This window comes from Sphaerodactylus townsendi, unplaced genomic scaffold (assembly GCF_021028975.2).
Source record: "Sphaerodactylus townsendi isolate TG3544 unplaced genomic scaffold, MPM_Stown_v2.3 scaffold_27, whole genome shotgun sequence".
Classification (NCBI taxonomy): domain Eukaryota; kingdom Metazoa; phylum Chordata; class Lepidosauria; order Squamata; family Sphaerodactylidae; genus Sphaerodactylus; species Sphaerodactylus townsendi.
Window position 1 is genome coordinate 80,082 of NW_025950440.1, and position 13,618 is coordinate 93,699.

The 13,618-nt window shown below is 47.1% G+C and overlaps 1 protein-coding gene across 1 annotated transcript in view; it reads right to left on the reverse strand.

Moving 5' to 3' along the window:
- Nucleotides 1-593: 593 nt before the first annotated feature.
- LOC125425304 overlaps nt 594-13,618 on the reverse strand; it is a 35,137-nt gene continuing 22,112 nt past the window's right edge. The window contains exons 5-10 of the mRNA XM_048482908.1: nt 12,730-12,795; nt 12,374-12,474; nt 8,975-9,063; nt 6,830-6,975; nt 5,456-5,608; nt 594-1,114 (exon numbers count right to left, since the gene is read on the reverse strand). Coding sequence (XP_048338865.1) covers nt 780-1,114; nt 5,456-5,608; nt 6,830-6,975; nt 8,975-9,063; nt 12,374-12,474; nt 12,730-12,795 — 890 coding nt within the window. The 3' untranslated portion in view covers nt 594-779. The remainder of the gene's footprint in view (nt 1,115-5,455; nt 5,609-6,829; nt 6,976-8,974; nt 9,064-12,373; nt 12,475-12,729; nt 12,796-13,618) is intronic.

Consider the following 13,618-nt stretch of genomic DNA (forward strand, 5'->3'; position numbering starts at 1 on the left):
TTAAAAAGTATTGTACTGATATGGGTCCCCAAGTAAGGGCAGATGGGCTTTTAAATTAGTGCCTCAGGGAATGCCTGCCACCCAGCAGTGCTACTGTCAGCCATGAGTCCAGGGGTCACCAATGTGGTACACATGGGCACCATGGTGCCCACCAAATGTTTTCAGGAAGTGAAAAGGGCCAGGTAGGGCTTTTGCCTAGGAAGGCTTCTGATTGGCTGTGCAGATTTTCTTTAAAATGCTGCGTTGGAAGCAGCTGCCACATCTGCAAGAATCTTCACTGTGACTGAAGGGAAGCTGAGGCGGCCATTTTGTGGCGGGCTCTGCCTCCTGCGGCAGCAAATTTGTAGCAGCCATTTTGTTGCTGCACCCCCAATGCTGTGTCAGAACTCCAGTTGTGCCCACAGGCTTAGAAAGTTTGAGGATCTTTGATCTAGCCACTTTGAACAACAGTTAGGAAGTTAATCATGCTTCCATTTTGAACATCAGCCAAGTCGCATGAAGAAATCCGTTACACAAACAGCAAGAGACCAGATTTATTAACTATTATGTTACATTCGTTCCCATTTTACACACAAAGAAAGTCAAAAGCAGTGGTCCAAAATCTTAAGTGGAAAAAAAAATACTCAGAGAGTTGCAAGACACCGGGAAAAAATGGGTACTACAAAAATATGTGGATTTCTTTTCCGAGAACAAGAAGTTGCATCAGCTGGCCTGCAGTAAACAAAAGTAATTTCAGTAAAGGTCGAGGGAGGGATTTGCAATTGGCATGGCTTTTCCCCTCACAAACACTCAGACTGCTCGATAGATATTCTGCAAACTTCAGTGGGGGTACTTGCGAGTTGCAAAGGCCATTCCGGTTGTTTGGCTCTGAGTTTTAAGCGAGCAGGGTCCAAAGAAAGGAGAGTATTGATGTTACTTTGATCAAAGGCAACAGGCTGCGTACGTGACATTGGCAGCGTCCTAGACAAAGCCACACCCGGAACGCTGAAGTCCTTCTTCGTACGCTTCTTCTTCACAATAGTACACAGCACGACAATCGCCACGACGATGACGGCAATGAAAAAAACCATGGCGCCTACAAAAATCTCCATGTAGCTGTACAAGAAGCGAAGGCCTGCAGAAAGAGAGAGGGAACAGCTCAGCTGGACTCATTCCCCACCAAAAGGGCTTCACTGGATCACGTAGTTTGGTGGGGAGGGGCTACAGATGAGAGGTTGACCGTCGCCTTGGCACACAGCAGGTCCCAGGTCAAACCCTGGCATCTTCAGTTAAAGAATTTGGCTGGAGGTGATGTGTGTGAAAAGCCTTTGCCTGATAACCTGGAGAACTGGAATGGCCTTGAGAAGACAGTACTCACTTTGGGGTGCTGTGTGGTTTCCAGGCTGTGTGGCCATGTTCTAGCAGCATTCTCTCCTGACATTTCGACTGCATCTGTGGTTGGCACTTGACAGAAATTGCTTGGGTAGTGCATTGTGTAATGAGACCCAGAGACTGTGGGATAAATGTCTCCACCCCAGCCTCTAAAAACTAGCCTGCATGATCATCTGTGGGGCCCAAGGGAGTGTTAAGTTCCTTAAAGTTAGTGAATCATAAGTTCAAACTTGTTTGAACTTCTTGTGTGGAGAGCGGTGCTCTAAAGCAGTGGTTCTCAACCTGGGGGTCGGGACCCCTTTGGGGGTCGAACGACCCTTTTACGGGGGTTGCCTAAGACTCTCTGCATCAGTGTTCTGCATCTGTAAAATGGATAAATGTTAGGGCTAGGGGTCACCACAACATGAAAAACTGTATTAAAGGCTCGCGACATTAGGAAGGTTGAGAACCACTGCTCTAAAGAATCTCTATTCCACTTTTTCTTTCCCCCCGGTAATTAGTGCAACTCAAAATACTAAGGTTCCTATGTTAAGTTTTTTGGTATTTGCCTTTGGTGTTTCTTGTCCCTTTAGTGGTCAAAGAGTTGGATAACCCCGCTGCAACATCTGGGAAATATAAAGCTTGTAAATAAACAGTGTTCCACAAAAGTTAAAGATAACTCACAATAGAGCCTGCCATGAAGCTGCAATCAATAGCTTGCCTGAAGCTTAGGAAGTCCCCAGATCCGGACAGTCTACCCCCATCCAGACTGGTGGGCCCCTCCCCTACCTATCCTAGTTTCTTTTTATGTGATTGACAGAAATGGATTCATACCCAATTCTTGAACCTCTGCCATTGTGGTTCCTATTCTCAAATAAGGTGACTCATGTGTTCTGGCAAATTATCAACCGATTAGCTTACTCTTAAGAGTGGGTAAGTTTTATGCCAGCTATTTTCTTATGGAGTTAATTAACTGGATGTAACAACTTATTGGCCCAGAACAGAGGCAAATCCACCCTAAATCACTGCACAATTTTGACCAATATGCAGAAAAATACAGTGGCGCACAGGGCAAAAACTTTTTTGCAACATTCCTAGATCTGAAGAGTGCCTTCGCATCAATACCCAGGGGACTTCTTTGGCACAAACCGTCTGCAATGAAAATGAAGTTGTTTACTTCATCCTATATGCATCTTATATTCCACAAACTGCCAAATCCACTGTTAACAGTATGAGCCAATTAACATCCAAGATTCCATCTGACAAAGGAGTCAAACAGGGCTGGACTTTATAGCCCATCTTTCACATTTGTTTTTAAACAATCTTGTCTGCAACCTTCTTGAAATTGACAGATTTTCCCAAGGTGGGGTTTTATGATGTTCCTCTACTCTTATACATGGATGACTCAGTCCTGCTTTCTCGGATGTAAAAGGGCCTCAACCATTTCCTGCAGGCATTTGCAACAGATTGTGAAATGAATTCCCTTATTATAAACTTTGACAAAAATCTTAAATTTGGTTTTTTTAAATATCTGGAAATTGTCAAACTGGAACATTAAATGGAACAGAACAAGTAAAACACTTTAGATACTTTGGAGCCTACTTTCAATATAACGTTAACTGGACCTTGGAGATGAAACAGTTCATAAACTTGGCTAAACACAGAATCGCTGCTGTTACTTGTTTCTTTTATGTTAAAAGCAGCCAATTCCTTCCAGCTGCTATTTGAGTCTACAAAGCCAAGTTGCTTTCCCAGCTGCTCTACAGAATCCCTATTTGGATAAATGCTTCCAATTCAAGACTTGAACAAATTCAATAACCTTTTCTTCGTTGTCTTTCAGAAATCCCTAGTTGTGTTGCTTATGGAACTCTCTGCCTCGAAACTGGGTTAAATTTTCTAGAAGCAAAACCGTGAATTTTAACCCTAAAATTCTGGCTTCACCTGTTTTTTCAGATTAAATGCTATTAGTCTGGTCTGGTTCATACTATCAGACCAGTATCAATCTAAGTGCAACCTTCCAACTGCAACCCTCTGGGGCAGATACATTCCTTCTAGTGAAAGATACTGCTCCTGTTTGCAGAGACAATCCAAAACAATGGCACGTGTACACCTCTGCAGAAATTTTTTATTGAACCACTGTTAACGAATGACTAAAGAATTCCTGACAAAGAATTAGTATCGTACCTCTTTGCTGACCTGCATCTTCTAATGGTGACAGTAACCAAGTTTAGTCTAAGTGCCTTGAGGACTCGAGAAGCTAAGCACAAGACTGAAATAGCCACCTCCAATGAGTAGAGATGGCCACGTATCCTGCTAGATAAATATTTTGTAGATATCTTATGCCAATAAAGGTTGATTGATTGATTGATTGATTGATTGATTGATTGATTGATTGATTGATTGATTGATTGATTGATTGTGTTATGAGACTGTAAGTGAGGGACTTTAGAAGATCAGCCCTTGCTTTGATCCTCCTGGGCATTCAATAATTTTCCTGGATGCTTCATAGGTGTGTATCCAGGGAAAATAGTCACCGTGGGGAACCCTGTAGTCCTTTTCACCCCGATGCCCAGCATCACTCTTGGACAATTCTGTCCTGGCTGGAGGCTGGAGGAGCTGGTGCTGCAGGTTGTCCAAGAAGGCAATCAGCAGCTAAGCTGGAAGGGGTGGACAAGCCAGGGGCACGCAGGCCATCGCTCAGCTGAGCTTCCAAATGCTTTCACACCTGGGGGGAAGTCTCTTTCAATGAGACTTTCAACCCCATACACAGGTAAGGCGGGAGGAGGGGCTACATGGAGAGCCACCCAGGAAGGTGCACAGCATGCCAATGCCAGGTGCACAGCCTCGCCCACCCAACAGAATTCCTGGAGACTGGCACTGGCAAGAGAGGTGCTGTATCCAGCTGCTGCAGCTGGGCATCACCATCTCTGTGGGACGAGCGATAGGGGAGAGGGAAGGGGAGATAATGTAGGGACAGGGAAAGGGCACCTATTAGCCCCCCCTCCTTTAAAGTCCTCTTGGAGAGATGCTCGGGCAGAAGAGGGAGGGTAGTCGCCTCCCCCAGGCAATGTCTCCCAGGCCTGCCCCCAGGCAGGAGCAAAGCTGAATAAAACTGTGCCTGGGGCTCACCCTGGGCACCCCTCCACACACACAACTGTGCCCTTCCCCCTCGCAATTGTGCCCCAGCCCAGAACTCCTTGTGAAGTTCAGGGCAAGGGTACAGTTGAACACTGACCAGCAGGGCTGGCTCTGTCTCCCGTTCCACATGAAGCTGCCGAGTCTCGTCAGGATGCAAAAGTTGGGGGGCAAAGGCAGGACCCTGCACGGCCCCGCATGCACCATGCAGCGGCCTCAGGGGCTTCCAGCCCTGCTGGCTACGCCACTACCCGCCGCAGCGCCACAGCTGAGAGTCCTCATAAAGAGGTTAGACGCAATCCCGCCTACCTCCCAGCCATGCAAGTCTGGTAGGTCCTGATCATTTATAGCAGTGATGGCGAACCTTTTCGAGACCGAGTGCCCAAACTGCAACCCAAAACCCACTTATTTGTCGCAAAGTGCCAACACGGCAATTCAACCTGAATACTGAGGTATTAGTTTAGAAAAAAACGGTTGGCTCCGAGGCGTGCGTTACTCGGGAGTAAGTTTGGTGGTAGTCGGTGGTTTTGCTTTGAAGCAACCGTACAACTCTTCCAATGGGTGAATCACGACCCTAGGAGGGTTTACTCAGAATCAAGCCCCATTGCCAGCAACCGAGCTTACTCCCAGGTAAAGGATCGTGTTTTAGTTCTTCGCATGAAAATCAGTGGGGTTTAACAGCACTTTACAGGGTTACCTACACTGCTTCCCCAAAACTAGGTCTTAAGTTTTATGCTAATAAACGAGCCCAGCCTCCCAGGCCAGCCTAGATGTGTGTGTATGTGAGGGGTGTGTGTGACTCTGTTTGTGCGTGCCCACAGAGAGGGATCTGAGTGCCACCTCTGGCACCCATGCCATAGGTTCGCCACCACTGATTTATAGAATAATACCATATGGTTCTTGTTGCTTTGCACCTCTAGGCTATAACCTTAAATCCCCAAGGTGGAGCTGTAGTTTGATAAATACATACCAGATGGTGGAATTCGGACACAAAGCGTGCCCGACTTAGTCAAAGATTGGTCCTCATATTCTTCTTTACATTCACAGAAATATGTGCTATATATATTAAGACAGATGGCCGCATCCCCACAGAGTTCAGTCCCAAAACTGCATTCATTCACATCTAGTACACGTAGACAGAACAACATTATTTCACATCAACTCAGTTTTAACTCTTCCAACTTCTCTGCTTCTCTGAACTTCCTCCTTGGCACCGTTTTCTGAGCTCACTCTGTTCCCCCTTGCCTGCTGGGAGTAGCAGTGGCATAGTGGTTAAGAGCAGGTGCACTCTAATCTGAAGAACGGGGTTTGACTCCCCGCTCTGCCACTTGAGCTGTGGAGGCTCATCTGGGAAACTAGATTAGCCTGTGCACTCCAATTGAGTGACCTTGGACTTGTCACAGTTCTTCAGTGCTCTCTCAGCCCCACCCACCTCACAGAGTGTTTGTTGTGGGGCGGAGGGGAGAAAGGGAAAGGAGATTATAAGCCCCTTTGAGTCTTCTTACAGGAGAGAAAGGGGGAGGGTCTAAATCCAAACTCTTCTTCTTCTCTTCTTTGTTTACAGTATTTCTCTGTTTTATTTTTTTTGGGGGGGGCAATCTTTGAAGCATTGAGGATATGAGGAATATAGAATGTAGCATGAGGTTGTGAAGCACTGAAGCATCAATTCAATACAGAACTCAAAAAAAGTGGTGGGGGAGGAAAATCACATAATGGTAACCAGGAATCGTTTTGACGGGGTGAATGCAGACTGCAGACCCTACATTTTAGGGGATTTGTGGGGAAAAGGACATAGTTTCATTTGCATCTAATGTAATCTCCCGCCCCAACACAACGCAACAGCAGATCAGGATAGCCCCTGAGCGGATCGCGTGTTCAATCCGCCTCAGTGGGGAATCCTTCGGTGCTGCTGCGTTTCTGGGAACAAGGATCATTTGTGGGGCAGAAGCTGCAGTGGGGATGCTGAAGCCATGCTCAAAAGGTCCTGGTTTTTCCCAAACCGGGTTGTATCTACATTCATTTATTCGGTGGGGAATCGACCCTAGACATCCTCTGGAGACTTTTATGATGGGCTAAACCAGGGGTCTTCAAACTATGGCCCTCCAGATGTTCATGGACTACAATTCCCATCATCCCCTGCCAGCATGGCCAAGTGACAGGGCTGATGGGAATTGTAGTTCAGGAACATCTGGGGGGCCATAGTTTGAAGACCCCTGGGCTAAACACTCAGCTTGGCCGTTCTGCAGCTTCAGTATCTGCTCGCTTCTCTTGCCGAATGGTCTGCATACTTCCCCACTATTGGGACATTGGTAATCCATAGCCAGCATAACAATCATTTGTGTACCTCCCACTGAAACCTGCTGAATTTTTCCAGATCTTGTGGATGTGCCACGAAGTCCTTCCAGTTGAGAATGTATCAAGCGCGAGATGTTCTTCTCGTCTGGTTCCAGGTGCAGCCAGAATGTAAATATCAGGTTCGGGTCATTCATTCTACATATCAAAAAACCAAGACAGCTCATGCTATTTACTGTGGGTCAAAGGTATGGGCACACTTCTTCTTTCTATGGTCTCGTCACACTTAAAATACAAATGTGCTATCGGTCCAGGACAACAATACAAAATGAACATTTAAGGTTAGCTTAAACTGACACTAGACTTTTCTGCATTCCCATTTCCCTCGCCTGTACGTTCACCTTTCTTGAAGGGGGTGTGTGTCTCTCAATTCAACCTGTGTTTTGCACCTTCAATCTGGTATCAGTTTAAATCTGCAGGGAGATATGCTGGACTTAAAGCTGTTTGATATCAAATCAACCGCGAGAGGGAGCAAAACACATGCAGAATTGAACCACCCCCTCCAAGGAACAGCAATTTAGAAGCATGGGAAAGGAGAGTGTATCCTGGGATTAGCCAGTTGCAGAAATTTGGGCAATCCTAATCAAACTGCTGGGGGGAGGGGACTTTTTGGCTGCTCAAAATAGCTTAAGAAAGTGGGGTCTATTGGGGATTGGCTCTCCAATTTGGGGCAAGAATAGTGCAGGTTTTAGCAGATAATTGTACAGAAGAACTTGTAAATGGCCCTGAGGCATCTAAAGACAAGGGAAGAAAGCAGTGGCTTAGCACCAACGGGACAGGAGTGTGTGATGCCCTGGGCGGAGCCATGGCAGAGGCGTGGCGGGCCTTCTGGGGCTGGGTGGGGGCGGGTGGCACTGTGGCAGGGGCGCAGGGCACGCACGCCCCAGGCGCAGTTTCCCCTCGCTCCGCCTCTAGAAGAAAGTTATCCAGCTCAGCCTCATCACTAACTGGGTCCGGTGGGGCTGGTATGGGGACTCCTTTGGGAGTGCGTAGGAGGTTAAGAGCTCATGTATCTAATCTGGAGGAACCAGGTTTGATTCCCTGCTCTGCCGCCTGAGCTGTGGAGGCTTCTCTGGGGAATTCAGATTAGCCTGTACACTCCCACACACGCCAGCTGGGTGACCTTGGGCTAGTCACAGCTTTTCGGAGCTCTCTCAGCCCCACCCACCTCACAGGGTGTTTGTTGTGAGGGGGGAAGGGCAAGGAGATTGTAAGCCCCTTTGAGTCTCCTGCAGGAGAGAAAGGGGGGATATAAATCCAAACTCTTCTTCTTCTTCTTTGGGACTGGGCACTTAAACTCTAAAGCTGAGTGGAAAAGGGGGTGTGGGCCATGGTGATAAAACCCACACCTCTCAGCACGTTTGATCTGCTGACACGGAAAAACGAGGGGCAACAGCTGTGCTAAGATTTGAATCAGGCAGGTTTTCCTAAAAAGCTGGTAGCCTACAAGTTATTCACAAATAGGCAACCTGCACTCAAAAGGAAAGGGGAAATGGGGTTTAAGCCTCAAGAACTGAGTCTAGAAAGCCCTAGACTAGGGGTCTCCAGTGTGGTACCCGAGGGTGCAGTGGCGCCCACCAATATTTTTTCTGACACTTACTAGAAAGCGCACAAGGCCAGTGAGATCCAGTTGACCAGGAAGATTAAAAGAACATTGATTCGACAACAGTTGCCACCACAGGATCATTCCAGTGTATTTTATTTTAATTATCCCTCTCCCCCTTGGAACTTTGGTTTCCTCTGGACCTCCTGGGTCCGCCATTTTGTGGTTGCGCCCACCACCCTTGGGTCAGAATTCCAAAGAATGCCCCAAGGCTTAACAATGTTGTCCTAGTTCCGTGGTGGCGAACCTTTGGCACTCCAGATGTTATGGACTACAATTCCCATCAGCCCCTGCCAGCATGGCCAATTGGCCATGCTGGTAGGGGCTGATGGGAATTGTAGTCCATAAGTGCCAAAAGCTCACCACCACTGTCCTAGTTTAATGCATGTCAGAGACTTGCACCTTTATTTTGAAGGGTAGGAGTTGTTATGGTTAGCTTTTTTTCACAAGGGTACCCAACACGGAACAGAATTTGGCTTCCTAAGCAAAGTTGATATTTCTGCCATTAGGCCATTTACAGTTCGGCTGCCTTACTTTTTTCTTTCGCTTCTTGTCTTCCTTTTAACTTCCTTCAGTTTAAGTTCCTTGACTTTGTTTGACACCAATTTCACTCTCTCTTGTACCTGGAAAGAGAAAGGGCCAACCGTGGATTTAACAGAACGTTATTCATTGAGCAGCCAACAGTGCCTGATACAGAGATGCACATCATTAGTGGGCTGTCTATTCACAGGGTTGCCAACTCTGGGTTGAGAAATACTTGGAGATTTGGGGGGGTGGAGCCTGAGGGGGATGGGACTTCAGTGTGGTATAATGCCATAGAGCAGTGATGGCGAACCTATGGCACGGGTGCCAGAGGTGGCACTCGGAGCCCTCTCTGTGGGCATGCGCACATAGAGTTCATCATGTGGAGGGTGGAAAATCACCCCCCCCACACACACACACATCTAGGCTGGCCTAGGCCACTGAGCACGATGTGCGTGCACCGCAGGGAGGACTCGGCTGGTGGGCCTGGTGCCTGTGCTCCGGGTGGCTGTTGCCTGAGGGGGAAGGGGTGCAGAGGAGGCAGAGATGCTAGAGAGGCACAGAGCAGTGTGTGCGGGACTTGCTGGAGGCTACAGCAGGCTGGCCCCTGCTCGAGCGGGTGGGGCGGAGGAAGAGGGAGCCAACCAGTTTTTTCTAAACTAAAACCTCAGCATTCAGGTTAAATTGCCAGGTTGGCACTTTGGGATAAATAAGTGGGGTTTGGGTTGCAATTTGGGCACTCAGTCTCAAAAAGGTTCGCCATCACTGCCATAGAGTCCACTTTCTAGAGTAGCCATTTTCTCCAGGTGAACTGATCACTATCACCTGGAGATCAGTGGCAACTCCAGAGGATCTCAGCCACCACTTAACAGTTGACTACCCTATATAAGTTAGACACAGGTGGCCAACCTATGGTGCTCCAGATGTTCATGGACTACAATTCCCACCAGCCCTTGCCAGCATGGCCAACTGGCCAAGCTGGCAGGGGATGACGGGAATTGTAGTCCATGAACATCAGGAGCACAGTTAAGAAGTCAAATTTCAGTTTGTTGATATGGTACTGGGGAAACTCCCAGATGTAAAAGGGTAGGTTTGATTGAGATAAAAACCACCTCTTTTTACAATTTTTATGAAGGAGATTAATTTTATGAAGGAGATTAATTTTATGAAGGAGATTAATTTTCAATCTGCCCCACCCAATCTGCCCCACCCAGAGATATTTTTACTAGCCACAAAATGTCTTCCTAGCCATTTTTAAATGGTTCCTTTTTCCAAGGAGCTCTAGCCCATGTATACAATTTTCTTCCTGTTTGCTCACCACTACATCATGACATAGGCTAGGACCGTGGTGGCGAACCTTTGGCACTCCAGATGTTATGGACTACAATTCCCATCAGCCTCTGCCAATTGGCCATGCTGGCAGGGGCTGATGGGAATTGTAGTCTATAACAGCTGGAGTGCCAAAGGTTCACCACCACTGGGATAGGAAGAGGGAGTGTGATTGGCCAAAGATTAGACAAGGCTGAATGGTTTCAGGTGGGCAGCCATATTACTGAGCAGAAGCAGAACAAATTTGAGTCCCTTAACACCTGAGAGATCAACAAGAGTATTTTCCGCATAAACCTTTTGAAAGATTTTGAGGAGGCAGGAAAAAAAGTTTCCTCCATGGAGTTCCATGTTGTTTTTATCCCTTTTAGTTCCCAAAATGTTATATTCAGCCTCAAAATGTTTTTAAGTAAATGCCTTTTTAAAACAATTCTTTAGCTGAAACGTTTTGAAAGTGGCTTACTTGGGCTGTGTGGCCTCTTTTAAGACATTTCCCATGCCTCTCTGCAGTCCTTGGACTACCCCCTCATCGCCATTTTCTCAGGTCACTTCTTGCCCCTTGCCTGTTTATTTGTAGCATTTCTTTTTAAAAAATTGGGGGAGCTAACCTTTGAAGGATCGAGTGTGCGTGGTGTAGGAAATTGCAGCATAAAGCTGTGAAATTCAGAAGCATCAATCCAACAATGTTCTCAAAAACGGGGGGGGGGGGTCACAAAATGATGGCCAGAAATTGTTTCAAAGGGGTGAGTGCAGACATACATCATGTTAAGGGGGGGGAGGGGAGGGAAAGAGGATTGAAACTGTTTTAGAAACATTTTAGGGGATTAGTGCAGAAAGGGACAGAATGTGACTGGCCTAAGATTAGACAAGGCTACATGATTTCAGATGGGCAGCCATATTAGTTCATAGAAGCAGAACAAAATTTGAGAACATTGGCACTTGAAAAATCAACGTTTCCATGGGAAAAGTTTAAATGGAATCTCAACTTGGGCCTTCTAGGTCTTGGGCTTACTTTCTAACCACCGTACCACAATGGCTCTCTCCAATGTGTTTGGTCACCTCCAGCACCCTCAAACAACCCACAACTTCTTATTCTTCACAGAAGCAAATTCAAGCCATTCAAAGGCTCTTAAGTTCCCCAATAATTACTATTCAGTAATGTATTAAATCCTATCTGTGCCTCCTCCTTATTCTTTTTGATCAAGAGTCATGGTGTAGTTTGAACGCCTTCAAACCAATGAATGAAAAGGCTGGGGAAAGAAATCAAGCGAGATTACGCAAATGACTCTGAGACAGGGGTCATCAATGCATTGCCCGTGGGGCCTGTTGCTCTTGCCAACACCTTTCCTGATGCCCACCAAATGTTTCTGGAAAAACAGGCAGAACCAGATGGAACTATTGGTAATTGCAGATTTGATTGGCTATAAAGACTTGTGGGCATGCACTGGCCGCTTCTACTCAAGGAAAAGCACTAGAATTCCCATGGCACGACTAGGAGGCTTTCCCCACTACAGAAGGGAGCTAAGGTCGACTCGATTCCCTTCAGTGGGGGGCGATTTCAGGCTGTCCACACAGCAACTTAGTTGGCCTCCTGGAACCGAGCTAAGTGGGCGGGATCATCTTGGTGCCTGTTTTGCTCCTCGATCGTGATTGGAGCTTGTGTTACCACAGGAAACGGGAGCATTCTTTTTTTTTACAGTTTACAGTTACATGCCCGCCACGACTCTCCCGTTCGGTGCATGGCACAAAAGCGGCTCCTGATTGGTTGAACGGATGAGGTGTCGTTTTGATGCGTCCGCACTTCAAAGCGGTATCAACCTTGTTCCAGCAGAAAGGTGCAGTTCATAAGGTGGGGGGGGGGGGAACTGAGACAAAACAATGTTGAGCTCAGTTGCAGTACGGATACACTGAGGTGAACCTAGATAGAAACCAGTACAACTCTGTCAGTGCGGAAAGCCCCTAAGAGGAAGCTGGGGCAGCCATTTTATCACTGCACCCACCGCGCTGTATCAGAGTTCTAAGGGTGCCCGTTGGCTCAAAAAGGTTGAGGACCCCTGAACCAAGATGACATTTGCCTCCTCTCACCTGCATCTTCACTGATTCAATGAGGTCTTCGCCCAGCTCACGGCCGTCGTATGGGGTCCCTCCTTGGTGCTCGATGCCAAAAGTCACTTCAAGCAAAACGTCTGTCGACGATCCAAAAGTTGCCACAAGGCAAAGGAAAGCATCACAACCCATTCCTGCCAACCCATTTAAGTAGTCCTTCCTGCCTCAAAGATCCCGCCCACCCCGTGGCTATAACTTCTTAAAAGACAGCATCACAGGTCACTAGACTATTTTAAGAAGTCACTTGGTGTACAGGAAACAAAATCAAGAGCTTCCCCCACCTTTTCACAGGTGGGCGGTAAAGGATGAGGGAGAAAATAGCATTACTGTATTACCTCCGGGTCTGTGCTGGGATTCCAGAATAGACTCATTTTTATGAGACCAGAAAACAAAAACGTTGTCTATGAAGGAAGAAGAATGGGAAAGGGTCAGCGTGGTAGGTAAGCATGGCATTTCATTACAACTTTAATCCAGACTCTGAGATGGCGCTAAGATTGCCAGGGGATGGGAGCATTGGAGGAGAACTTACTGGCAGCAAACGAAGACTTTGTCCTCTGTTGCATCAAAGTCATGTCTGATTTGGGTGGGTGAAATGCTTCAACTACTTTGGTGAGGTCTTACAGTGGAATGGAAGGCTAACCATTCATATTAGTTCTACCATTAATTTTGCTCAAAGAAATACTTCTTTGAGCTACAGAACCAACATGGGGCAGGGGTCTGCAACCTGCGGCTCTCCAGATGTTCTTGAACTACAATTCCCATCAGCCCCTGCCAGCACGGCCAATTGTAGTTCATGAACATCTGGAGAGCTGCAGGTTGCAGACCCCTGGCTGGGAACAGGTGGACTCTAATCTGGAAAACCGGGTTTCATTCTCCACATGAGAGGCAGATTCTTAACTGGTGAACTGCATTTGTTTCTCTGCTCCCATGCATGAAGCCTGCTAGTCAGTCACAGTTCTCTGCAAACTCTCTCAGCCCCACCTACCTTGCACAGTTTCTGTTGTGGGGGGAGGAAAGGAAGGAGTTTGTATACCACTCTGAGACATAGGAGGTAGTGTAGGAGGTTAAGAGCTCGTGTATCTAATCTGGAGGAACCGGGTTTGATTCCCAGCTCTGCCACCTGAGCTGTGGAGGCTTATCTGGGGAATTCAGATTAGCCTGTACACTCCCACACAAGCCAGCTGGGTGACCTTGGGCTAGTCACAGCTTCTCAGAGCTCTCTCA